This window comes from Bufo gargarizans, chromosome 6, assembly GCF_014858855.1.
Source record: "Bufo gargarizans isolate SCDJY-AF-19 chromosome 6, ASM1485885v1, whole genome shotgun sequence".
Taxonomy (NCBI): domain Eukaryota; kingdom Metazoa; phylum Chordata; class Amphibia; order Anura; family Bufonidae; genus Bufo; species Bufo gargarizans.
In genome coordinates this window covers 222,734,920-222,762,529 of record NC_058085.1, presented here as the reverse complement: position 1 = coordinate 222,762,529, position 27,610 = coordinate 222,734,920, and the positions used below count along the sequence as shown (strand labels likewise).

Below are 27,610 nucleotides of genomic sequence, written 5' to 3'. Positions count from 1 at the left end.
ATTTTGGGTGGAGGGCGAGCTAAGGTGACACTAATACTATTATAGATCTGACTATGATCAGTTCTGATCACTTACAGATACTATAAAAGTACCAATGCTGATTAGCGATACGCTAATCAGCGATTCAGTGACTGCGGTGCGGTAGGCTGGGTGCTAACTACCTAACAAAGGGGCCTAAACTATCCTAAAACCTAACAGTCAATACTAGTGAAAAAAAAAATAATAAGTGACAGTTTACACTGATCACTTTTTTCCCTTTCACTAGTGATTGACAGGGGTAATCAAGGGGTTAATTGGGGTGATGGGGGGGGTGATCTGGGGCTAAGTGTGTGGTGTATGTGTACTTACAGTGATCTGTGCTCCTCTGCTGGGACCAACCGACGAAAAGGACCAGCAGAGAAGCACAGAAGCCATTTAACACATTATATTTATAAATATAATGTGTTAACTGCTTTTTGATTGGGTTTTTTGAAAATCGCCGGCCTGCCAGCGATGATCATTGGCTGGCAGGCTGGTGACGAAATAGTCCTCTAACTTTTGCCGGCCCGCAATACGAGATGACGCACGGATGCGTCCAGGAGGAATGAATCGACCGCCTCCGGAACGCGATACGTTAAGCAAATGGCATTTATTATGTAGAGAAAGTTAATACAAGGCACTTACTAATGTATTGTGATTGTCCATATTGCCTCCTTCGCTGGCTTGATTCATTTTTTTATCGCATTATACACTGCCTGTATCCAGGGATTACGAGCAACCTGCAATCCAGCAGCAGGTGGCCAGGACCATGGGAGCGCACATAGGCATGCATTCTGGCCTCGTGTCTTAGCTGCAGTGGTGGGCATGACCCCTGGATACTAGGAGTGCTATGCTATGCTATGGGAAAATTAATAAAGCTAGTAAAGGAGGCAATATGGATAATCACAATAAATTAGTAAGTGCCTTGTATTAGCTTTGTCTACATGATAAATGCCATTTGCTGAAGTAAGACAACTTCTTTAAACAATTGGATAGTATAGTTCACAAACTGTATGTGAATGTATTGTGAATGTGTAGATCCACTATATGGACAAAAGTATTGTAACACCAAATCCTTATACCTATAGGAGCTTTTATGGCATCCCATATTAAATCTATAGGCATTCATATGGAGTTGGTTCCCTCTTTGCAGCTAAAATAGCTTTCTACAAGATTTTGGAATATGTCTGCGAATTTTTGCACATTAACCCCTTCCTGATGCAATGATTGTCTGTTTTTGCATTTTCGTTTTTCACTCCCTGCCTTCCCGGAGCCATAACTTTATTTTTCAATTCACATATTCATATGAGGACTTGTTTTTTGCTAAACAAATTGTACTTTGTAATGGCACCTTTAAATATTGCATTGCATATAGTGGGAAGCTAGAAAATTCCAAATGGGGTGGAATTAGAAAAAAAAAAAAGAGCAATACCACCACAGTTTTATCAGTTTTGTTTTTACTGCGTTCACTCTCCAGTAAAACTGACTTTCATTCTCCAGGTCAGTACAATTACGACAATACTACAAATGTATACCATTTCTTTTCTTTATCTTTTCACCCGTATATTCTGACACTCCATAACTTTTTTTTTTTATGTGTGAGGGCTCATTTGCGGGATGATTTGTAGTTGTAGTTGTTAATACCATATGTGTGACTTTTTGATCCCTTTTTTTAAAATGTTTCTTTAGTGATAAAAAAAACAGCAACACGGCAATTTTTATTTTTTACGCTATTATATTGTTACGCTATCCTTTTTATATTTTTATAGTATGTGTGTTTTTACAGGCAGCAATGTTTTTTTTTTATTAAGTATTTTGATTTTTGGGAAAGGTGGGTGATTAGAAATTGTTATTTCATTTAACTTCATTGCAATATTCTGACCCCCATAACATTTGTTTATAGTTGTGTCTACAGAGATGTTTGAGGGCCATATTTTTTTCTACTACGGTCTGTAGTTTTTGGTAATGGGGTTGTCACTTCAGAAAATAGCATCTATTATGTAGAGCTAAAGGGGTTGTCTCACTTCATTAAGTGGCATTTATAATGCAGAGAAAGTTGATACAAGCCACTTATTATAATATTACCCATATTGCTTCCTTTGCTGGCTGGATTCAGTTTTCTATCACATTATACACTGCTCGTTTCTAGGATTACAGACCACCCTGCCATCAAGCAGTGGTGGTTGAGCTTTCACACTATAGGAAAAAGCACTAGCCTATGTGTGCCAGCAGAGAGGCTGACGCTTTTTCCTATAGTGTGCAAGCACGGCCACCACTGCTTTATTGCAGGGTGGTCTGTAATCATGGAAACAAGAGGTGTATAATGTCTATTCAGTAGGACTGTGTCCACCTGACTTCTCCACAACGCAACTGATGGTCCCAACCACATTTATAAGGCAAGAAATCCCTCTTATTAAACCTGACAGGGCACACCTGTGAAGTGAAAACCATTTCAGGTGACTACCTCTTGAAGCTCATCAAGAGAATGCCAAGAGTGTGCAAAGCAGTCATCAAAGCAAAAGGTGGCTACTTTGAAGAACCTAGAATAGGACATATTTTCAGTTGTTTCACTCTTTTTTTTGTTATTTATATAATTCCACATGTGTTAATTCATAGTTTTGATGCCTTTAGTGTGAATCTACAATTTTCATAGTCATGAAAATAAAGAACTCTTTGAATAAGAAGGTGTGTCCAAACTTTTGGTCTGTACTGTATACACGCGCAAGCTAATTACCTGGCCAATTGTGAATTTGGCGCCCTATTGACCGCGACTGGAAGTGTTATGACGTCACTTTGGGTTTGTGTAACGCATTCTGCGTTCCACGGGACGGAAATTGACTTTTCATATAGGGGCAATAGTACATAGTAACATTTTCGTACAGGAACAGTGGTGTAGTAACATGTGGGCAATGTGGTATAGCCCCTATGACAATATTAAAAATATTAGTACTTCATGGTCCCCCGGGATGCACAGGATTGTGGGACGTAGGATAAGGGATTCCCCAGAGTATTGAGAGGGGCTGTGCGATCCCTCATACTTCCGTACCACATGACTTCACATGCGATGCCTTGCACACCACCCTTGACCTACTGGCTCCGTATCAGGGGGAGCCAGTAGGTCAAGGGTGGTGTGCAAGGCATCGCATGTGAAGTCATGTGGTCGGGTGGTGCTAGTGAAATGACCTGGATGATGCTTTCAGGTGAAGTACATGTAACAAATGGTTGTTAAAAGGGCTAAGAAGGGGCAGGTGCTTCAGTCAGTATTTCCTTGTCTGAACAATTTCTCTGCAGTCTACGCATTTGGCTGTATGGGGCCAAATGCGTAAACTGCAGAGAAATTGCTCGGACAGGGAAATACTAACTGAACAATTGGAAACTTTAGAGAAAAGATTTTATGAAAAAGGCTACCCGAAAAAAATAGTCAAAGATTCCCAAAAAAGAATCCTAGCAACAAAACGGGATATTAACTATGGGGGGGGGGGGGGGACAAAAAAAACCCTCAGAAAACCCATTAACCACTTCAACCCCCCTAGCTGAAACACTGACCAGGCCACTTTTTACACTTCTGCACTACACTACTTTCACCGTTTATCACCGTCATGCAACTTACCACCCAAATAAATTTTGCCTCCTTTCCTTCTCACTAATAGAGCTTTCATTTGGTGGTATTTCATTGCTGCTGACATTTTTACTTTTTTTGTTATTAATCGAAATTTAACGATTTTTTTGCAAAAAAATGAAATTTTTCACTTTCAGTTGTAAAATTTTGCAAAAAAACAAAACGGCATCCATCTGGTATTGCCGTACTCAGGAGAAGTTGGGGAATGTGTTTTGGGTTGTCATTTTACATATACCCATGCTCGGTGAGAGAAATATCTTGGTAAAAGACAACTTTCCCCATTTTCTTTTTTTTATACAAAGTTGGCATTTGACCAAGATATTTATCTCACCCAGCATGGGTATATGTAAAATGACACCCCAAACCACATTGCCCAACTTCTCCTGAGTACGGTGATACCAGATGTGTGACACTTTTTTGCAGCCTAGGTGGGCAAAGGGGCCCACATTCCAAAGAGCACCTTTCGGATTTCACCAGCCATTTTTTACAGATTTTAATTTCAAACTACTTCGCACACATTAGGGCCCCTAAATTGCATGGAGAGTTCCTAGAATTTTTTATTTTTTGTCACAAGTTAGTGGAATATGAGACTTTGTAAGAAAAAAAATAAAAATCATAATTTTTCGCTAACTTGTGACAAAAAATAAAAAATTCTAGGAACTCACCATGACCCTCACGGAATACCATGGGGTGTCTTCTTTCCAAAAAGGGGTCACTTATGGGGTAGTTATACTGCCCTGGCATTCTAGGGGCCCTAATGTGTGGTAAGTAGTTTGAAATCAAAATGTGTAAAAAATGACCTGTGAAATCCTAAAGGTGCTCTTTGGAATGTTCCCTTTTTTTCCCCCCATATAAAAAACTTTTCCCATTTTTTTTATACAAAGTTGGCATTTGACCAGGATATTTATCTCACCCAGCATGGGTATATGTAAAATGACACCCCAAAACACATTCCCCAACTTCTCCTGAGTACGGCGATACCACATGTGTGTCACTTTTTTGCAGCCTAGATGCGCAAAGCGGCCCAAATTCCTTTTAGGAGGGCATTTTTAGACATTTGGATCCCAGACTTCTTCTCACGCTTTCGGGCCTCTAAAATGCCAGGGCAGTATAAATACCCCACATGTGACCCCATTTTGGACAGAAGACACTCCAAGGTATTCAATGAGGGGCATGGCGAGTTAAAAACAAAATATATATTTATTTTAAATTATCTATTGTCCAGTTCTATTTTTAATTTATTTTACTATTTATGTTCACTTTTTACCTTTTTAATTGTATTTTCATTTTTCATTTTGTATCATTTATTATTATCCTTCATTTTGTGCTGCATGTCTTATGCCATGTTTATTCCTAAATATGCCCACTACCTATTATTAGCTACTACCCATTTCTTATCGATATCATCATTATATACACCTGCCCCTTATTAGCCCTTTTAACCATTTGTTTCACGTACTTTATCTGAAAGCATCATCCTGGTCATTTAACTAAACCCACCTGATCACATGACTTCACATGCGATGCCTTGCACACCACCCTTGACCTACTGGCTCTCCCTGATACAGAGATGCGCACACGTAGGTCAGAGCAAGCCCCGCCACCTACCCTTACATTCCGCCTAGTAACATGCGTTCCACTTGGAGGAAGCACGAGGGATCGTGCAGCCCCTCCCCCATCCATCTACCCATGCGTTCCACTTGGAGGAAGTATGAGGGATAGCACAGCCCCTCTCAATACTCTGGGGAATCCCTTATCCTACGTCCCACAATCCTGTGCATCCCGGGGGACCATGAAGTACTAATATTTTTAATATTGTCATAGGCGCTATACCACATTGCCCACATGTTACTACACCACTGTTCCTGTACGAAAATGTTACTATGTACTATTACCCAACAAGACTTCCTGATCACGACTGTGAGGAAATTTCAGAAACAGAACTTGGTCTCTTTCAGAGAGATAATGATCATCCTGGGTCTAATGACATCCACTATCCCTTCAGTAAAATAGGCACAGTTTCATTTAAGGATCCTTTAATTTTTCCTCTTAAGAACCTGGGACAAAAAGCAGACATCCTTAAACAGGAAGGTGAGGATCCCACAGCCAGTAAAGACATCCTTGATTTGGTGGTTAGACTGGAGAAACCTTTCGAAAGGAGTGCCCTGGAGACCATCAAACCAGATATTTATTACCACAGACGCCAGCCAACAAGGATGGGGAGCCCACATGGAAGGGAAACTAGCCCAGGGCCAGTGGAGTCTCATTCTACAAGAAGCCTCTTCCAACAAAAGAGAGTTGATTGCGGTTTGGAAAGCCCTGAAAACATTCGCTCCCTCCCTCCTACTGAGGAATGTAAAGATCTTGTCATGCGTTTTGCACTCGCGTGAGAAAATTGAAGTTCAGGTTTGGGATCGGTATTCTGTAGGTTGTATTATTTTCCCTTATAACATGGTTATAAGGGAAAAAAAATAGCATTCTGAATACAGAATGCATAGTAAAATAGCGCTGGAGGGGTTAAAAATAAATAAAAAATATATATTTTAACTCTCCTTAATCCACTTGCTCGCGTAGCCGGCATCTCCTTCTGTCTTCATCTTAGCTTTGTGTAGCAACAAGGACCTTTGGTGACGTCACAGTCATCACATTATCCATCACCATGGTAAAAGATCATGTGATGGATCATGTGATGACTGTGACGTCACCAAAGGTCCATCAGATTGTCAAGTACCTGGCTGGCCTCCACGAGGAGGGCTCGGGCAGCACCTGGGCATCAGCCAATTGAGAAATTTACCTGTAGGGTCTATGGTCAGTCCACTTCTGCAATAATGTTTGTGTCACAGAAAAAATATATTTTACCATGTTAGCCAGGCACTGTAGATGTAGATGCTGTAGTCCGTTAAGTGCTGTCTGACTATAGGAATAGACCCATCCAAAGCAGTAATTTTGTACATGTATTTATATATTTTTTCCAGCCACTTCATTAGATAAAGGTGCGTGTCTGGGTGGAGCGACACTTAGTCTGCTGCATGATCGAACATTTGGTTACACTGGAGATACCCAGGCACAGGAGTTATGCCTTTATTTGACAAAGGCAGCTAGTACACCATACTTTGAGATCTTGGAAAAGTGGATATACAGGGGAATAATCAACGATCCATACAGGTACATATTTGTTACCAAAAATACCATAAAACTGTAGTTCTAATTTTATATTTCTTGTGTTAAATTAAAGGATTTTGTGTAAGTTTAGATTTTCAGCTGTCCTTTTTCTAATTAGATCTTATTTGTATATGTTTACATGGGTTTATAGTGTGGGTCACATGTGGCATATCCAAACAAAATGATCCACCATTGGAATTAAATCCAAATTGTAGACTTGTAGGCATATGCGCAATGCGCGCACCATCTCCTTATGCAGCTGATCGGTGGCAGTGCCGGGTGTCAGACCCCCGCTGATCTGACATTGATGACCTATCCTGAGGATAGGTCACCAATATTAAAAAGCCCAGACAACCCCTTTAAGACAAAAACTGGAATCCGGAATACAATCATTCCAAGGATTATTAACCCCTTCGAGACTAAGCCAGTTTTCACCATAAGGACCAAGCCACATTTTGCAAATCTGACATGTTTCACTTTATGTGGTAATAACTCTGAAACGCTTTTTCTTATATAAGCGATTCTGAGATTGTTTTCTAGTCGCATATTGTACTTCATGACTGCTAAATTTGAATCAATATGATACACCTCTGTTTATTAACAAAATATCCCAAATTTAAAGAAAATTTGGAAAAATTCGCAATTTTTGACATTTGAATCTCTGCTTTTGATACCTCATTAAATAGTTGTTACTGTACATTTCCCAGATGTCTACTTCATATTGGCATCGTTTTGTAAATGTCATATTTATTTATTTATTTTTTTAAGGACCAGTTCAGTTATGAAATCACATTGTGGTTCTTACATAACAGAAACTACCCATAAATGACCCCATTTTAGATTTTGCTAACTTTGTTAACCCTATAGGTGTTCCACAAGATTTTTTTCATTTTAATCTATTTTTCCCTGTAACACAGCAGCGGTTAACAGCCAAAGAAAACTCAATATTTATTACCCTGATTCTGCAGTTTACATAAGCACCCCACATGTGTTGGTAAACTGTTGTATGGGCGCAGAGGGAAAGGAGAACCATATGGATTTTGCAGGACAGATATCGCTGGGATAATTTTATATTGCCATGTCACATTTGAAGACCCCCTTATGCACCCCTAGAGTAGAAACTCCCAAAATGTGACCTCATTTTGTAAACTACGGGATGAGGTGACAGTTTTATTGGTACTATTTTGGGGTACATATGATTTTTGATTCCTCAATATTATGCTTATGTTGTGGCACAGTTTTTTTTTCTCCTGACAGGTTAGATAATTGGTTGTTGTAGGTTGATACACGGACGCAACAATACTAAATATGTGTATTTTTTTTTTATTTTTCTAATTTACATAATAAAGCATTTTTAAAACAAAAATAATCTTTTTTGTGCTTTCATTTTCTGAAAGCTATATTCCTTTTATTTTTCTGCCGATCGTCTTGTGTAAGGGCTCTTTTTTGCAGGAAAAGCTGTCATTTTAATTGGCATCATTTTTGAGTACATATGATTTTTTAATCATTCATTATGACCCTTATTTTGGGGGCAAGGTGACCAAAAAATAGCTATTTTGGCACAGTGTTTTGTGTGATATTTTTATAGAGCAGGTCATTACGGCAAAGCAATACCTAATATGTCTAGTTTTAAATTTTAATTTCAGTTTTATACAATAAAAGCATTTCTCACCATTTTCTGAAAGCTTTTTTTTTGTGTGCGATTGTCTTATGTAGGGGCTAATTTTTTGCAGGAAGAGTTTACGGTTTGGTACTCTTTTCGGTTGCATAAGACTTTTTGATCACTTGGTGTCATGGTTTGAATCTCTGACAATGGCCACACCCATCTGCCTCCCAGCCAAGCTCTTGAACTAATCCCTGCTTACCTCATTTGCATAGCCAATCAGAGGGGTTTTACAATTTGCCAATTGAAAGAGGTGTTAGTTCTGTGAGAATTAAAACGACACGAGCGGTCGTTTGAGGCCGGATCATCAACGGCGGAACCAGCAGATATTGTGGTCACATTAGGGAGTGCCGTGAGAGCAGAATAGAGCGAGCAGGGGCTCGTTACACTTGGTATTGCACTTTTTGTAAAGAAAGGTGAAAAAAAAAAGGCTTTTTATTTCAATATATATATAATATATATATATATTTTATACTGTTCACCTTAGGGGGTAATTCATTAAATATTTTTATTTAGAGCGCAGGTTGTTAATGACGCGATAATACCTAATATGGCTGCTTTTTTTTTTTTTTTTACATTTATTACAGTTTTACACTATATAAAAGCATTTTGAAGACAAATAAAATCCATGTTTAGTGTCTCCATTTTCTGAAAGCCATATTTTTTTTTTATCTTTTGGGGTATTGTCTTATGTCTTTTTTTTTTTTTTTTTGCAGGAATAGATGACGCTTTGATTGGTACTATTTTGGGGTACATGTGTCTTTTTGATCGCTTGGTATTACATTTTTAGTGATGTAAGGTTACAAAAAATTACATTTTTAGCGTTTTTTCTTTAATATTTTATTACGGCGTTCACCTGAGGTGGTAGATTGTGACATTTTTATAGAGCACGTCATTACGGACACGGCGGTGGGACTTCACCTTTTCAGCTTTTTTGTTTCCTGTTTCAATTCAGTACAATAGAGCAATTCAGTACAATACAGCAGCAATACAGTGAGACGCTGACAGTTGCCTAGGAGACCCAGCCTGCAGGCTCGATCTCCTGGGCCTTGGTAGCTGGCCATAGCCATGGCAACCATTGGCCCCCTGTCACCGCAGCGCGGAGGGCCGATGGAGTCAGAGGGAGCCCCCTCCCTCTGCAAACCCTGCACTTGCCACAGTCGGCGCTGATTGCAGCATGTGAAAGGGTTAATCCGCCGGCATCACCACACACAGCGATGCTGGCGGATGCAGCAAGGGCCCGGCTAAAAGTAAGAACCCTTTCACACAGGCGAGAATTCCGCACGAGTGCAATGCGTAACGTGAACGCATTGCACCCGCACTTAATTCTGACCCATTCATTTCAATGGGGCTGTGTATATGAGCAATGTTTTTCACGCTTTTTCACACAACGCAGGCCCTATAGAAATAAATGGGTCTGCGTGAAAATCACAAGCATCCGCAAGCAAGTTCAGATGCGGTACGATTTTCACGCATGGTTGCTCGGAGATGATAGTGATGAGTAGGGCTGCAGTAAACGAATATTTTTGTAATCGAGTATTCTATCGATTATATTTCTCGATTCATCGAGTAATCTAATAAGAAAAAGCTACTTAAAATAACGTACGTAATTAGGTATGTATAAAGTTATTGGTTTGAAGGGGTTAATAACTTTATACATGCCTAATGCCAAGGTGCTTCCATTAACCCCTCCAAACCAATAACTTTATACATGCCCATTGGGTTTGGAGGGGTTAATGGAAGCACCTTGGCATTAGGCATGTATAAAGTTATTGGTCTGAAGAGGTTAATGAAAGCACCTTGGAGGTGCCTTCATTAACCCCTCTCTAAACCAATAACTTTATACATGCCAAGGTGGTGCTTGCAGCCTCCATTAACCACTCTCTCTCCATCTGCCTCCCCCCAGCCTCTGATCTGCTTGCCCCCAGCCTCTGATCTGGCCCCCCCCCCAGCCTCTGATCTGGCTCCCCCCCCCCCCCAGCCTCTGATCTGGCTCCCCCCCCCAGCCTCTGATCTGCCCCCCCCCCAGCCTCTGATCTGCCTCCCCCCCCAGCCTCTGATCTGCCTCCCCCCCCAGCCTCTGATCTGCCTCCCCCCCCAGCCTCTGATCTGCCTCCCCCCCCCAGCCTCTGATCTGCCTCCCCCCCCCAGCCTCTGATCTGCCTCCCCCCCCCAGCGTCTTATCTGCCTCCCCCCCAGCGTCTTATCTGCCTCCCCCCCAGCCTCTGATCTGCCTCCCCCTCCCCCCAGCCTCTGATCTCCCTCCCCCCAGCCTCTGATCTCCCTCCCCCCAGCTTCTGATCTGCCTCCCCCCTCCCCCCAGCCTCTGATCTGCCTCCCCCCAGCCTCTGATCTGCCTCCCCCCTCCCCCAGCCTCTGATCTCCCTCCCCCAGCCTCTGATCTCCCTCCCCCCAGCCTCTGATCTGCCTCCCCCCAGCCTCTGATCTCCCTCCCCCAGCCTCTGATCTCCCTCCCCCCAGCCTCTGATCTCCCTCCCCCCAGGCTCTGATCTCCCTCCCCCCAGGCTCTGATCTCCCTCCCCCCAGCTTCTGATCTGCCTCCCCCCCTCCCCCCAGCCTCTGATCTGCCCCCCCCCCCCCCTCCTGATCTGCCTCCCCTCCCTCCCCCCAGCCTCTGATCTGCCCCCTCTGGTAACGCAACCCCCCCTCCCTCCCTCCCCAGTATTAATCATTGGTGGCAGTGTCAGTTCCGATCGGAGCCCCAGCAGTGTAATGCTGGGGCTCCGATCGGTTACCATGGGAGCCAGGACGCTGCTTAAGTCCTGGCTGCCATGGTATGTTAGTAGTGAGCAGAGAGCAGCGCATTATACTCACGTGCGCTGTGGCCGGCGGTCGCTCCTTCTCATGGGTCTGTGCGGCGCATTGCTAATGCTGTAAGCATTAGCAATCCACCGCACAGACAGAAGAAGGAGCGACCGTCCGCCACAGCGCACGTGAGTATAATGCGCTGCTCTCTGCTCCCCCAGCCTCGCTGCTCTCTGCTCCCCCAGTCCGATCGGAACTGACACTGCCACCAATGATGGGGGGGGGGGGGGGGGAGGAGGGGGACCCTGTGGGATATGGCCGGCACATTCATTGGTGGCGCAGTGGCCACAGTCCCTCCGCTCCTCCTTGGTCTTCAGCGGCAGCCGCGCACAGTGGGGAGGGAGAGACTCCCTCCTCCTCCTCTGTGCCGGCCGCTCAGTCCTGCCTCTCTGGCTCCGGAGGACACGGAAGCGGTGAGTGAGACGCTTAATTTCACTCCCGCTCCGTGATCACGTGATCTGAACGATTCCTCGATGCAGGGAAACTGCATCGATTAATTTTTTGACTCGATTTAATCGAGTTATTCGAATAATCGTTTCAGCCCTAGTGATGAGCAACCCCGACCCCATTAAAGTAAATTCACTGTATTTTCCCTTATAACATGGTTTTAAGGGAAATGAATAGCATTCTTAATACAGAATGCTTACTAAAATGTCGATTGAGGGGTTAAAAAACTAAATGAACTCGCCTTCTCCACTTGATCGTGCAGCAGGCATAGTCTTCTTTCTTCTTCTTTCAGGACCTGCAAAAGGACCTTTGATGACGTAATCACATTCACCACGTGGTGAGCGTGGTGACGTCAGCGCAGGTCCTGCTGAATGAAGATAGAAGAACCATGTTATAAGGGAAAATAATAAAATCTACAGAACACCTAACCCAAACCCGAACTTCAGTGAAGAAGTTCGGGTCTGGGTACCACATTCAGTTTTTTATCACATGCGTGCAAAGCGCATTGCAATCGCAGTTAAAACTGACTGAAATTGCTGCACACTCGCGCAGGTTTCCCGCAATGCACCCGCGACGCATCCGGAGCAAAACCAGGATGCCCGTCTGAAAGAGGCCTAACAGCTGGACCCGTGCTGCGCAGATCCTGATCCGCCCGATTTACATTACGTACATGCGTGTGTGGATGCGGCAAGAAGCTGCATTCCCTCACGTACCTGTACGTGAGAATACGTGAATTGGTTAAAGGGGTATTCCCATCTTGTTCATCATGTTTTATTCGATTATGTAAATAATATTCACTGAATGCCTTAACACAAATTAAGTGATCATGGTCAGTAGGTGTGCAACTGAACTACAATAACAAAAGCAATATTAAAAAGTCATTTTTATTAAAAAAAAATATAAGATACAGCTAAGGCTACTTTCACATTAGCATTTTTTGCGGTTCAGTCCTGGATCTGCAAAAACTCTTCCATTACCGTAATACAACCGCATGCATCAGTCATGAACGGATCCGTCTAGCCAAGACGGGTCCTAAATGAACACTATTGAAAGTCATTGGGGTTGAATCTGTTTTCTATTGTGTCAGAGTAAACGGATCTTTCCCTATTAACTTACATTGTGTTCAGGACGGATCTGTTTTGCTCCGCACCACATCGTGGACAGAAAAACACTGCTTGCAGCGATATTTTGTCCGCTATGGGAGTGCAACCAAACGGAGTGGAATGCATTTTGGTGCATTCCGTTTCGTTCAGTTTAGTTTTGTCCCAATTGATAATGAATGGGGACAAAACTGAAGCATTTTGTTCCGCTATTGAGATCCTATGAAGGATCTCAATAGCAGAATTGAAAACACTAATGTGAAAGTAGCCTAAAACACGCCACCGTGTACGATCAATGGAAACATATATACCGCAAATGCCAACATTAGTATAACACTGCCAGTGATTACAAGATGCAGTAATACAATCATAATTTATATCATTATCAAAGGTGAAGTGATATAAAAATCAGATGGCAAAAACAAGTATATCTAAGTTATTAGTTTAGTTGTATAGAATCATTATGTCAAAAGAATATGCATACATATAGTATCCATAGTGGATAATTTGTTCCCTTCTTAAATTTAACCCTTTTCGATGTGTCGTATTTAAAGGAAAAATCCAATTAGCCTTTTTATCGAGTCATGTCTTAAGCCTCATGCACACGCCTGTGGAACACGGACCATGAGATACCGGCCTGGATTCCTGCTTAGTGCAGGAGAGCACTGCGTCATTGTCTGTGCTGTGTCTCCCTCCCACAGGATTCTTCAGGAAAGATTAACCCCTTCTGCAGCACAGGCTTTGCTGAGCAGCTGCAGTCAGTGAAAATACACATGATCTGTCGTCGTCATCCTATAGACACAGAGTTGACAATCTGGAGGATTCTGCAGAGCACTGCACAAGAACAGGTAGGGGGAAGATCCTGTGTGTATCAGCAGTGTCATTGTACAGCTGGGACTTGTAGTCCTGCACATACAGCACGCTGCTGAGTATTCCAGTAGTCAGTCATTTCACTCAGGCAGCACTTTTATTCACTACCTTTCCAGAGCAGCACAAATATTCATGAGGGAAAACCTCAGAGATGTTGTTTTTGCAGATAAACAAAGGGCCAGAAGAGAACTAGGGAAATGAGGAAATTGAATCCCCCCCCCCTAAAACTTGTTTAGCTTATGTATATATTGCTGACCATCAGATTTACAGTACTGTATTATTTTTTTTCCTTTTACTCAGACAGCCCCTTTAACCACTTTTTGTGCCACATTTTTATTTTTTATGGTGTTTATCGGACTGGGTGGATCATGTGGTATATTTATAGAGCCGACCCTCACGGACGCGGCAATAACAAATGTCTATTTTATTTTTTCTATTTAAAAAAAATATATATTGCGTTAATTACTTGGGGATTTTTATTTTTTACATGTGAAACCTTTTTTTATTTTTTATTTTACACTTTGCATCCCCAATTAGGTCAAACAATACCTCTGGGGACATTTAAGTTTACTTATTATATATTACCAGGGAAATACACAATCCAGAGAGGCTGTACAGTAGTATACTGCGCTGTACAGCCTTAGTGCAGGGATGATCGAGGTCTGTACAAGACCCGACAGCTCCTGCACTTACCTGGCGATCACATTACCACCAGGCCGGAACAGGAAGCGCATAGCGTTGAGCGCTGTGTATACTGCCATCTAGAAGGCAGGGACACCTGGGAGCTATCCCTGCCTTCTCTCTGGGTTGCCCTGCTGTCACTGACAGAAGACTATCCTCTCTGCAGCTGCACAATTAGCGTGCAGCTGCGATCTCTGAATGGACGTTCTGAAACGTCCATTCAGAGATGGAGATCCACCTCCCGGACGTTTATAGTCAAGGGGCGGACGGGAGGTGGTTAAGGCCTGTTTAAAGGGTCGAACATTGACTTATGATAGCTGCCTTACATCTGGTGGCATTAGAGGCAAAGCTTCCTAAGAGCTCATTTGCATGCCTTTCTTCCCAGAATTCCAAAGAAGAATTTATGGCCTATAAGTCTCCTCACTCCGATTAAAGTGCTCTCTGATTTACGCCTCTCGCCCAGTTAAGCCAGTACTCTATGCTTTGCACTGATGAGGGACCCTGAAACAGCTTTCTGCAGATGAGGTGCTGTCTTATTTAATATCTGAGTCATGATTCAAGGTCTATTTAAAGGTTTAAAAAAAATGACTTATAGGATAGCTACCTTACTTCTGATGGCTTGTTGGATAATTTTATATATTTTTTTTTTCTTGGTGCAATGTTAAAACATTCTATAAAACACATATTCTCAAAAACATAATTACACCCATAGCTGAATTCCTTGGGGGTGTTGTTTCCAAAATGTGATCATTTCAAGGGGATTGCCACTGTACTGGTACCTCAGGGGTGTTGGAAATGCAACATGGTGACCACATCCATTACAGAAAAATCAGCACCTTAAAAGCAAAATGTCTCTTTCTCTTCTGAGACCTGCAATATGCCCATACAGCTTCATTTTGACCACATATAGCCAAACTCGGGTGAAATTATGTAACAATTTGTAAGGTGTTTTTGACATAACACTACATACAGTCATGATCAAAAGTTTAAGACCACTTGAAAAATCGCAAAAAAATCATATGTAGCATGGCTGGATCTTAACAAGGTTCCAAGTAGAGCTTCAACATACAACAAGAAGAAATGGGAGTGAGACCAAACATTTTTTAAGCATTCAATTTAATGAAAACAACGAATAAACTGAAACGGGCTGTTTTTCAGCAGATGAACTCAGTAATGAGTTGCTCCGCTGTTATTGTTTATCACTTCAAAAATTTGTTTCGGCATGCTTGATGCAAGCGTTTCCATGGGCCATCTACTGTCTGGAACTGTTGTCCATTTTTGTAAACTTCCCTTGCCATCCATCCCCAAAGATTGGATTTAGATCAGGGGAACATGCCAGATGGTCCAAAAGAGTGATGTTATTCTCCTGGAAGAAGTCTCTTGTCCTGCGGGAATTGTGTACTGTAGCGTTGTACTGTTGAAAAACCCAGTCGTTATGACACAGACGAAGGCCCTCAGTCATAAGGAATGCTCTCTGCAACATCTGGACATAGCCAGCGGCCGTTTGACGCCCCTGCACTTCCTGAAGCTTCGTTGTTCCACTGAAGGAAAAAGCACCCCAGACCATTATGGCGCCCCCTCCACTGTGGCACGTAGAAAACCTCTCGGGTGGGATCTGCTTGTCATGCCAGTAACGTTGGAAACCATCAGGACAATCAAGGTTACATTTTTTTCTCATCAGAGAATAAAACTTTCTTCCACCTTTGAATGTCCCATGTTGCTCTCTTGCAAAGTCCAAACGAGCAGTTCTGTGGCGTTCAAGGAGACAAGGTCTTTGAAGACTTTTTGTTTTTTAAGCCCTTCAGTCTCAGATGCCGTCTGATGGTTATGGTGCTGCAGTCAGCACCAGTAAGGGCCTTAATTTGGGTCGAGGATATATAAGGTGATATAAGGTGTTAAATGGCTTCTCTGCTCCTCTGCTGGTCCTTTTGGTCGGTTGGTCTCAGCAGAGGAGCAGGCATCACAGTGAGTAGCCACCAAACACTACACTTAGCACCAGATCACCCCCCAGCACCCCAATTAACCCCTTGATCGCCCCTTTCAATCACCTAGTGAAAGGGAAAATAGTGATCAGTGTAAACTGACTTTTCACTGGTATTGACTGATAGTTTTAAGATAGTTTAGGCCCCTTGGTTAGGTAGTTTAGCGATCGTTTAGCGCCAAGCCCACCGCACCGCAGTCACTGATTCGCTGATTAGCGTATCGCTAATCAGCATTTGTACTTCTATAGTATCTGTAAGTGATCAGAACTGATCACAGTCAGATCTATAATAGTATTAGTGTCACCTTAGCTCACCCTCCACTCAAAACGCAGTGTTTGCCTGATCGGTTGCCCACACGTGCGTTCACCCACGCCCGTCCCGCCGCAGTGACAAAATTTGTATTTTATTTTTGATCACTGCACAATCACTTTACAAGCGCTGCGGCGATAAAAAAAAAAAAAAAAAAATCAGTTTTGATATTTTTTTTCAATCGCAGCGGCCTCCGGTACTTCGCTAGCCTCCCATTTGTAAGACAGGATTGCTTTTTTACTTGGGTAGTCTCAGGGAATACCCCCTAAATTTAGTTGACCAAATGGCATACAAGGGGTATTCTTCTGAAGAGGCCTACAGGCTTCTGACCCAGTCGGATGAGGAATGGGAACCCTCATCTAACGAATCTAGCGGGTCAGAATATGAACCTGTAAAAAGCAGTGGCAGTCTGACCCAAAGTTCGGACGAGGAGGTTGAGGTCCCTGATAGCACCAGGCGTACCCGGTCCCGTGTTGCTAGACCACAGATTGTGCAGGATCCGCTTCAAGGGCAGCAGAGTGGGGCTGGCGCTGTCGTATTACGTAGTGAGGCATACACCAGCAGTGCAGCCCATCCTGGACCTAGTACCAGCACTGCCGTATAACATGGTGAAGTGGCGAGCACCAGAAGGGCAGTTGAAGCTGGTACGGTGGCACGTGCAATAGTTACCCGGTCGCAGCCACCGCACAGACAGGCCAGTAGACCCCCTAGAGTCCCTGAGGTGCTGGCAAACCCTGATTGGCAGTCCCCAACTTCACCCGCACCATTAGTTCCCCCTTTCACCGCCCATTCTGGAGTTCGGGTTGAGACAGCTCAGATCGGTTTGGCCCTGGGATTTTTTGAGCTGTTCTTGACTGCGGAGCTCTTGGACTTAGTTGTGGCAGAAACAAACAGATATGCCACTGAATTTATAGCCGCCAACCCGGGAAGCTATTATGCCCAGTCTTTCTGGTGGAAACCCGTCCAAGTTTCCGAATTTCAATATTTTTTTCTGGGCCTTCTCCTCAACATGGGTCTAACCAAAAAGCATGAATTGCGGTCATATTGGTCCACAAACCCAATTCATCACATGCCCATGTTCTCTGCTGCCATGTCCAGGACACGATTTGAGACCATCCTGCGTTTCCTGCACTTTAGTGATAACAGCACCTCCCGTCCCAGAGGCCACCCAGCTTTTGACCAGCTCCACAAAATTCGGCCCCTCATAGCCCACTACAACAACAAATTTGCAGATTTGTATACCCCTGAGCAAAACATCTGCGTAGACGAGTCCCTTATACATTTTACCGGGCGCCTTGGCTTCAAACAATACATCCCAAGCAAGCGTGCCCGGTATGGGGTCAAATTGTATAAGCTCTGTGAAAGGGCCACAGGCTATACCCACAAATTTCGGATCTATAAGGGTAAAGATCAGACCCTGGAGCCGGTCGGTTGCCCTGACTACCTGGGGAGCAGTGGGAAGACAGTCTGGGACTTGATGTCACCCTTATTTGGCAAGGGTACCATCTTTATGTGGACAATTTCTGCACAAGTGTGCCCCTCTTCAGGCATTTGTTCCTAGAACAAATTGGCTGCTGTGGCACCGCGCTACCTAGTCGCAGGGGCTTCCCCCAACGGCTCGTTACTACCCGTCTTGCAATGGGGGAGAAGGCTGCCTTGTGTAATGAAGAACTGCTTGCCGTGAAATGGAGAGACAAGCGTGACGTTTACATGCTCTCCTCCATTAACGCAGACACGACAATACAAATTGCGCGAGCAACCAGTGTCATTGAAAAGCCCCTCTGTGTCCACGACTATAATTCGCTCATGGGAGGGGTGGACTTCAATGACTAGATGTTGGCTCCTTATCTCCTTTCCCACAGGACCACACGCTGGTATAAGAAGGTGTCTGTATATTTAATTCTATTGGCTGTATATAATAGTTTTGTTCTCCTACAGTAAGGCTGGGAGAACAGGATCCTTCCTCAAATTTCAGGAAGAGATCATCGAGAACCTCCTGTATCCAGGAGGTTCCGTGGCCCCATCCACCAGTGTAGTGAGCAGTCTACACGAGCGAAATTTCCCCAGTGTCGTTGCTGGTACCTCAAACTGACCGCCACCCCGAAAAAAATGTCTGTAGCAGGAGTGGAATAAGGCGTGACACCCGCTATTTTTGTCCTGACTGCCCTGACCACCCTGCCCTATGCTTAGGGGAGTGTTTCCGGAAGTACCACACACAGGTACACTTAGCATAGGGATTGCATCTCACAGGACAGGCACACAGGGCTATTAGGGCCCATTCACACAGAGCTGCTGCAAACCTCTCCTTTCACCTGGGACAAAGTGCATAATGTACTTCGCCACATCTTTGGGCGATTTGCGCTTTGCACATTGTCCCATGGGGAAGAAGAGGTTTGTCCTATAAAGGTAAAAAAAAATAAAAAAAAAAATCACCAGTAAGCAAAAAAGTTAACGTTCAGTTCAAAAAGTTTATATGTTCTGTTCAAATGTTATTATGAAGTTAATAAAATTTATTCCGTTGCGGCCTGGTTTTTTTCTTTTTTGTTTAGTTCTTTTTTACCTTCCAGGTGCACCAACCGATCGACTAGCTGCAGCACTGATGTGCATTCTGACAGAAGCATTGCGCTGCTGTCAGATTGCACAAAAGTCGGTGTATGCAGCGCTGCAAGACGAGATTTCTCCTCTGCAGTAAAAGATACGTTTGCCGAGGCATTTGAGCTGAGGAGGCGGCGGTGTTCATATGCTTTAGCAAACACTTTGTGTATATATAAAAAAATCCCGGCAATGATTTATTCATCCACATCGATTGATGTGAATGGAGAAATCGGGTTTGCCAGGGCATACGAGCTAAGTGGGTAGGGATGTTGGGCGGAGCTCCTATGTCCTGGCTGATTCCTTTCCCCTCCTTTTTTTTTTTTTGGGCAGAGATTTTTTCATCCACATTGATCGATGTGAATGAAGAAATCTGTGCCGTTCGTTTTTTCTTTCAGCCCAGAGGCTGAACGGGAAAAAAATAAATCTCATTACCTCTATGCTCAATATAAGGAGAATAGCAGAAACTCCTAATGCTGGCCATACATGTAATGATTGCGGAGACCCTCAAATGCCAGGGCAGTACAAACACCCCACAAATGACACCATTTTGGAAAGAAGACGCCCCAAGGTATTCGCTGAGGAGCATATTGAGTCCATGAAAGATTGAAATTTTTGTCCCAAGTTAGCGGAAAGTGAGACTTTGTGAGAAAAAACAAAAACAAAAAATCAATTTCCGCTAACTTGTGCCACAAAAATAAATAAAAAAAATTCTATGAACTCGCCATGCCCCTCATTGAATACCTTGGGGTGTCTTCTTTCCAAAATGTGGTCACATGTGGGGTATTTATACTGCCCTGGCCTTTTAGGGGCCCTAAAGCGTGAGAAGAAGTCTGGGATCCAAATGTCTAAAAATGCCCTCCTAAAAGGAATTTAGTCATCTTTACGCATCTAGGCTGCAAAAAAATTGTCATACGTGGTATCGCCGTACTCAGGAGAAGTTGGGGAATGTGTTTTGGGGTGTCATTTTACATATACCCATGCAGGATGAGATAAATATCTTGGTCAAATGCCATCTTTGTATAAGAAAATGTGAAAAGTTGTCTTTTGCCGAGATATTTCTCTCACCCAGCATGGGTATATGTAAAATGACACCCCAAAACACATTCCCCAACTTCTCCTGAGTACGGCAATACCACATGTGACACTTTTTTGCAGCCTAGGTGGGTAAATGGGCCCACATTCCAAAGAGCACCTTTCGGATTTCACAGGGCATTTTATTTTTTTACAGATTTTGATTTCAAACTACTTCTTACGCATCTTCTCATTTTTTTATTTATTTTTTTACTCAAACATTTTTTTTGAATCAAAGACATGTAGAACAATACATTTAGCGAAAAATTTATATATGGATGTCGTTTTTTTTAAAAAAAATTACAACTGAAAGTGAAAAATGTCATTTTTTGGCAAAAATTTAGTTTCATTTCGATTAATAACAAAAAAAAGTAAAAATGTCAGCAGCAATGAAATACCACCAAATGAAAGCTCTATTGGTGAGAAGAAAAGGAGGTAAAATTCATTTGGGTGGTAAGTTGCATGACCGAGCAATAAACGGTGAAAGTGTAGTGCAGAATTGTAAAAAGTGGTCTGGTCATTAAGGGTGTTTAAGCTAGGGGGGCTGAGGTGATTAATGATAAGAATGTGTCTTAAATAAGTGTTAAGATTAGAGAGAAGGTTTATTAGATGACCGGTACAAAGTGAAAGTAGCAGTCAAACAGTCAACTCTTTGTGACAGAATGGCTCAATTTTTTTTATTAAATACCAATTCAAAATATGCCATTTAGCCAAAAATGAGCAAAATGCAATCATAAACAAAAAATGCATCCAAATGTGTATATAGGGAATTATTTCTCATTTAGGAGGCTTTGTGCACGACTTAAAAAAGATCCTCGGGAGACCACACAATTTTAGCTTAGAAGAAATGTCACCCAACCAGGACTTGGACCCCAAGGTGCTCCTGGCTGTATTTATTAAATTTGTGCTTCTGCCTGAAACCCTTATCGACTCAGCAGTAGCGTCAGAAAAAAATCTATTGATTTTAGATGCTTGGGAAGTTGTCTTTAACCTTTTTGCTACCAGTGCCATATATGTACGACGCTGGAGCGATGGGTAAACATAGCACCCACTGTTTCAAACCTGTGGCTAATGACCGCGACAGGCAATAATGCTGATCGCGGTCATTAGATTAGTGATCACGGCATCTAAAAGCTTTAAAAAAAATTATATTGGAATCGTGCGCTTCCGGGCTTCTTACCAGCATCCTCTGCAGCCAGTGAGGATGCAGGTAATTTTTTTCAATACACTGGGTCTTTCTGAAGCAGGTATTGTCACGGCTACAAAAACATAAAAAAGGTAAAAGAAATATATACAAAATAAGAAATGCAAATTTAAATCACCTCCCCCCCCCCTTCTTAGAATAAAAAATAAATACATAAATAACAAATGGACATAACTGTCTGATAAAGCCTATACTATAAAAATATTTTGCCACTACAGTGGCGTAATGGAAAATGGGTCTAAAATGGCCCATTTGCCATTGTTTCATCGCTTCTCTTACCAAAACAATGGGATAGAAAAGTTACACACACTCCAAAATTGAATCAATAAATAGATTGTCCCGCAAAAATTCCCGCAAGAGTTCCCACACAGCTCAGTAGACATAACTTAAAAAAGAGTTATAGGGGTCAGTATATGGTGACATTTTTTCAAAGTTTTTTAATTTATTTTTACACTATTTAGACATAAAAAAATACCCTATACATATGTAGTATCGTTGTACTCCTACAGACCAAGGGAATGAAGTTCTCTTAGCTTAGTGGAGCAGGCAGAAGCAGGAGCCCGCTCTGCTCGGCTAATCCTGGCATAGCACAGGGTTACAGAGTACCCATGTGCTATACCAGGAGTTAGTAATCCTCTGGGGAACATGGGCAGGAGCAGCAATATGCACTCCTGCCCATACTCAAAGCACTGATGCCCCATTTATAAATTTCACAGCCTGTACTCCATACACCTGTTCAGGGATCTAGCCACTGAAGTAAATGCAATATTAAGTTTGAATAAAGCCGCTGCTAATTCTCGTGATCTTTTCAAGCAGGCGTTTTTGTTTTTTTGCGGATCCATTGTAACCATGCCTAAAACAGTCAAGAATAGCGGGGCTACGGAATGGACATACTGATGCGGACGGCACACGCTGTGCTGTCCGCATTTTTGCAGAAAATGGAAATTTATGAGACTGCATCCTATCCACAAAAATACGGAACGTACAGGGAAACAAACAACGTTTGTGTGCATGTAGCCTAAGTCTAAATGCATCTTCTGCCTAATCACCTCCCTCATCTCTTCTGTAATTGATGGAACAAGACCCTTAGCCATAATAGAACTGGATTAAGGAAGATTACCGCATATATCAGAAATTTGCAGGTCTTAGCTGCTTTGGGTTTATCCTTATCACTCCAACCAGCTTATGTACAGAGAGAAAATAAGACCAATCACAATCATTAGTATCAGTAGATTCATTAATGCTTCAGAGGAAACCCCACAATAGCACTTAGCCTTTGTCACCAGGATCAACCCTATTAAACAAGACATATTACCTGGTAGGGTTCATCATGATTAAAACAATTCCTTTTTTTTGTCTGTATGATAAACAGCTGCAGAGAATGAAAATAGGGTGTGTCCTGAAAGGTTTAAACTTGTAATAATAAATGTCCAGCTAAATCAATACATGTATTATAGAAGGATCATAGAATTTAGAAGTGTCCAGCAATGTTGACCCTTTAAAACGTAACTTTTACTTACTAATACTATATAAAATAATACCACTGTGGTGGTTCACCAGTGAAAATTGTGAAACAGACAATGAAAAAACCGTAGCCATCCGTTGATGCGGTTTTAGAGGTGAGTGAACGCAGGGCAGCAATGGGGAGTGTTGGGATATTGCTAACCTATCCCTATACTCACCCTGAGTTATTCCTCAGCCCAGGGATGTCCCCTGGTGGTGGAGACTCCCTGTCGTTGACTGCCTTCCGTTTACCCTCCTCTTGTAAAGGACAATGCCATGGCACCCTGTGAACCGACGGATACTTATCTTTGTCCCAGGTAAATCAATACCCACACGGACAACAGCCCATAGAACTGGATGGACAAGAGGATGTGTATATATATATATATATATATATATATATATATATAGATGTACAGATGTGTGTATCACCTACAACATTAATTTGAAAGGAACCAAATACAGGGGCATCAATAACGGTGCGTTCCCAGGTTGGTTCTCATAAGACCCCTACGCGTTTCCCCTATCACTAGGTTCATCAGGGGGTATTAAAAGTCATGGGTAAACCGTCATAATCATATGGATAAATATAAATAAGTCATAGATACTCATGGTGCAGTAGAGGACACAGGACCAAAGACGCAAACCGAAACATGTATAGGACCTGGGGGACCATTAGATATACCACACTTATGGATGGAAGATAAAAAAGATGTCAGGGTGGGAGCTTAATGCAAAAGTATATCATTCTGCCCCTTAAGGGTCATTACTTACTTATTGTCCTAGGCAGTCAAGTTGTTAGAGGGCACAGTCAGATAAAGCCCAACATATTATTCAAGAGGCTGTAAAACATATAATAAAGCGCTCAGCTGATGCCATATTTATCACCTGCCAATTAGGACCAATGAGTCCTTACTCACATGTAGGTTGCGTCCTGGTGCCATCCTGTTCCTCCTGCTGAACACACTCATTCTGTTACCTGCCTCCAGATATACCCTACTCGCCAGCTGTTTGTAATTCCCGGCTGAATAGACAGGGCAGGTTACTTCCAGTAGCGAGACGCCCCATATGTGCGTCACTTCCGGTCTGTGAACCGCATCTGGAGCCTGCAGACAGACCAGTGGACCGCATTGCCCGCCCCTTCCGCCCAATGGACCAAACTGTATATCACCTCCTCGCCAGTCGCTTAACCGACGACATCACGGCGTGATTTCCATGTAGTGGACCGCATAGAGCTGCCACATCCGGTCCTTTTGGCCGTCCCATGTAGCCACCGGAGGCGGTCCCTCAGTCCAAAATCGCAAACTCCTCTAGTATATATATAGTGGCATGTATCTACGTATGTTCAATGCTTAATACAACGCAGAAAGAAAGCCCCCCCTCATGCCAGTATGTTACATTACCGTAGCGCAGCACATTAGTGGGGTGATTGGTACTTAGTCAGTATTATTCACATACTGACTTGTACTACCAGATAGTTCGCATATGAAGGACATTCGTGATGTACAGTCGGATGGGCCCCTCCCAGAAGAGTGAACCAGAAAGGCAACATTCTGTATATATAGTATTACAGTGGTCAGATGACAGACAAAGGGCGGTGTATATAAGGAAGGTGAGTGTGAAACAGATAAGAGCCTATTACACAATATTCCACCTATGTGCACGCCCTGGATAATGGGTGGCACCAGGCGCACATGAGATAATTAGTGTGCAGCATACGGATACTCAACGTATCCTATTATTTTGTCTTGGCTAAAATATTTTTACCGAGTAAATCTATTCCTGACCAGAGAGATAGAAGGAAAGCACTTAGCCACCCCCACAGATCATAGAAAACACGAGAACGTGAGTCTTTCGTTAATCCCAAGAGGTGCCTGGGATTTGAAGAGGTGAATCTAGACGCACTTCTTCTGGATAATTTTTCGGTCCCAGTCGACACCCCTTGGTGATGGGGGAAGTGGTCTCCAGGATCGAAAATTTCAAGCAGTTAGGGTTACCACCATGGATATCGTTCACATGTGACGCGACAGGAGTGATGTTCTTCTTAACCACGTCGTTCACATATGCGCCGCCTGACCTCTCTGATGGTCTTACCTATATAATCCATAGGACAGGGGCATTGGCAAATATATACTGCCCCCTTACTCCTACAGTTATAGAAGTCCCTAATTCTGTAGGTTTGCCCAGTAACCGAACATATGATTGACTTAGCAGTGGAAACAAAGGCACATGCTTTGCAGGAGCCACATTTGAACATGCCGCATGGCTTCCAGTCCAGCCATGTCCCCACTCCACTTGGTGTGGCGTAGTGGCTATGGACCAAGTGGTCTTTAAGATTACTCCCTCGTCTGTACGTAACACTTGGTTGTGTGGTAAGCACATCCCTAAGATCAGGGTCCATGTGTAAGATAGGCCAGTACCTTTTCAGGATCGACATTACCTGCGTATTCGCTGAGTCAAAAGTAGACATCAGGCGTACTGGTTGCTGCCCACTTTGTACCTTAGGTTTAGGGACGAGAAGCTCAGTACGTTCCCTGACCAGAGCATTCTGAAAAGAGCCCCCAAGAACCGTTTGGGGGTAACCCCTCTCCTTGAATCTCATCTGGAGCTTCTTAGCCTCACTGTAGAATGCTGTACTTTCAGAACAGTTTCTCCGGGTCTTTAAGTATTGGCCCATAGGTATACCATGCTTGAGGGGTGTGGGATGATGGCTTTCCCAGTGTAGCAGCGAATTGGTAGCGGTTCCTTACCGCGGGTATGTATAGGAAAGTCTCTCTCCCACCTTAGTTATCCGAACCTCAAGGAAGGGAATGGTATGTAAATCAAATTCGAAGGTAAACCACAAACCAATATCATTGCTGTTGAGGGCCCCGACAATCTCTCGGAGTTCCTCTGACCCACCCTTCCAGATTACGAAAATATCATCAATATAGCGTATCCAGAAGGTGATCTTGCCGGACCACCAGGTAGCAACATCTGGAAACACGTATATGTCCTCCCACCAGCCCAGGAAGAGATTGGCATAGGTGGGGGCACAAGGGCTCCCCATTGCCGTCCCCCTGAGCTGGTGGTAGAAACGTGAGTTGAAAAGGAAGAAGTTGTGGGTCAGAGTGAACTCGAGAAGTCTGAGGATGAAGGTATTATGCGTTCTACAGTGGATATCTCTTGTTTTAAAAAAATATTCTGCAGCATAGAGGCCCTTACTATGTGGAATTGAGCTGTAAAGGGATTCAACGTCAATACTAGCCAGTATGCATCCCGGGTCCACACTAATCACCTCAATCTTGCTGAGAAAGTCCACTGTGTCCCTCGTGTATGATGGTAGGGACACAACGAACTGTCTCAGCATGCGGAATTAACCCCAGAGACGATTGGGCGGCCTTTTAGAGGTGTAATGCCCTTGTGGACTTTGGGCAGTCCATAGAAGGTAGCTATGGTAGAGTGAGTCGGGAGAAGGAAATCGTACTCCGCCGTCGAGGTTACCTTATCTGCAAGGGCTTCAGTAGGAATGATCTTTAGGTCCTCGTGGAATAAAGCGGAGGGGTTCACAGGTAACACCCTGTAGCCCTCCCTATCCTTCAGGAGATCGAGGCACATGGCCTGGTAAGCCACATGGTCGAGGATTACCAGGTGTACCCCCTTGTCGGACGATTTAATTATAATTGATTTGTCCTTTTCAAGGGCAATAAGTGCTGTCATCTCTGCCTGAGATAGATTAAAATGACGGGGAGATATCCCTTCCACCTGTTCCAGATCATTGGTCACCATCTGCAGAAAGATGTCCACACACTCATAGATCATGGGTGGGGGCATCTTCCTACTGCTTTGTTTAAGGTCCGTGAATGGTCCCTGCCCTGGACAGCGGCTACCTTCCTCTCCCAACTCACATAGGGAGTGCAGAGTTGTTGAATCTCCCTCGCTGAGACCAAGTCTTGCGAACGTTTGTCTGTCGCTATCCTTAAAGAACTTATGCCACTTTAGGCGTCTAGTGAACAAATTGAGGTTCTTTGTCCACGTAAATAGACAGAAGTTAGTAGTTGGTACAAAGGAAAGACCTTTGCTCAGTACGTTCATTTCCAAGGTGCTTCATGTACGTGACGTTAAGTTTATGATTTGAAGACCTCCCTTTAAGCCTTGTCGGTCCTGTTCCTGTCTCGTAGGTGATATGGTACCTGGCTTTTTTCTAAAAAAAGAGGAAGAGGGTGGTTGTGATGAGGGGAGACTGTTGGACAAGGTTGCAGCAGAGTAGGATGATGGACCAGTGGAGTAACTTACCCCCCCGGGCGACCCCTCCCGCCATCTCCGCCCCCTCTGCCATCGTTGTCTGCCCCGTTTCCCGGTTTGTGAGGTTTCTGTACCCCTGTACGTGCCGATCGATGGTTCAGTGTCAGAGGAATCCACCTCTGATGTGGACACCTCAGACCCTATAGGTATAGTATTCGTAGATTGTTGAGTGTAAGCCCGGTTCTCCCTGAACTCTGACAGATCACGAGTGAACTGTCTATGCTTTCTCTCTTTTATCACACTCTGAAATCTCTTGACAGACGCTTTAAGGGAGGT

General features: G+C 43.4%; 1 protein-coding gene across 2 annotated transcripts in view; it reads left to right on the top strand.

The window, feature by feature from the left end:
- Positions 1-27,610, top strand: part of TUBGCP2 (tubulin gamma complex associated protein 2) — a 453,055-nt gene that overhangs the window by 204,979 nt on the left and 220,466 nt on the right. For both annotated transcript variants that reach the window (XM_044296484.1, XM_044296483.1), the window contains exon 8: positions 6,613-6,802. In XM_044296484.1, coding sequence (XP_044152419.1) covers positions 6,613-6,802 — 190 coding nt within the window. The remainder of the gene's footprint in view (positions 1-6,612; positions 6,803-27,610) is intronic.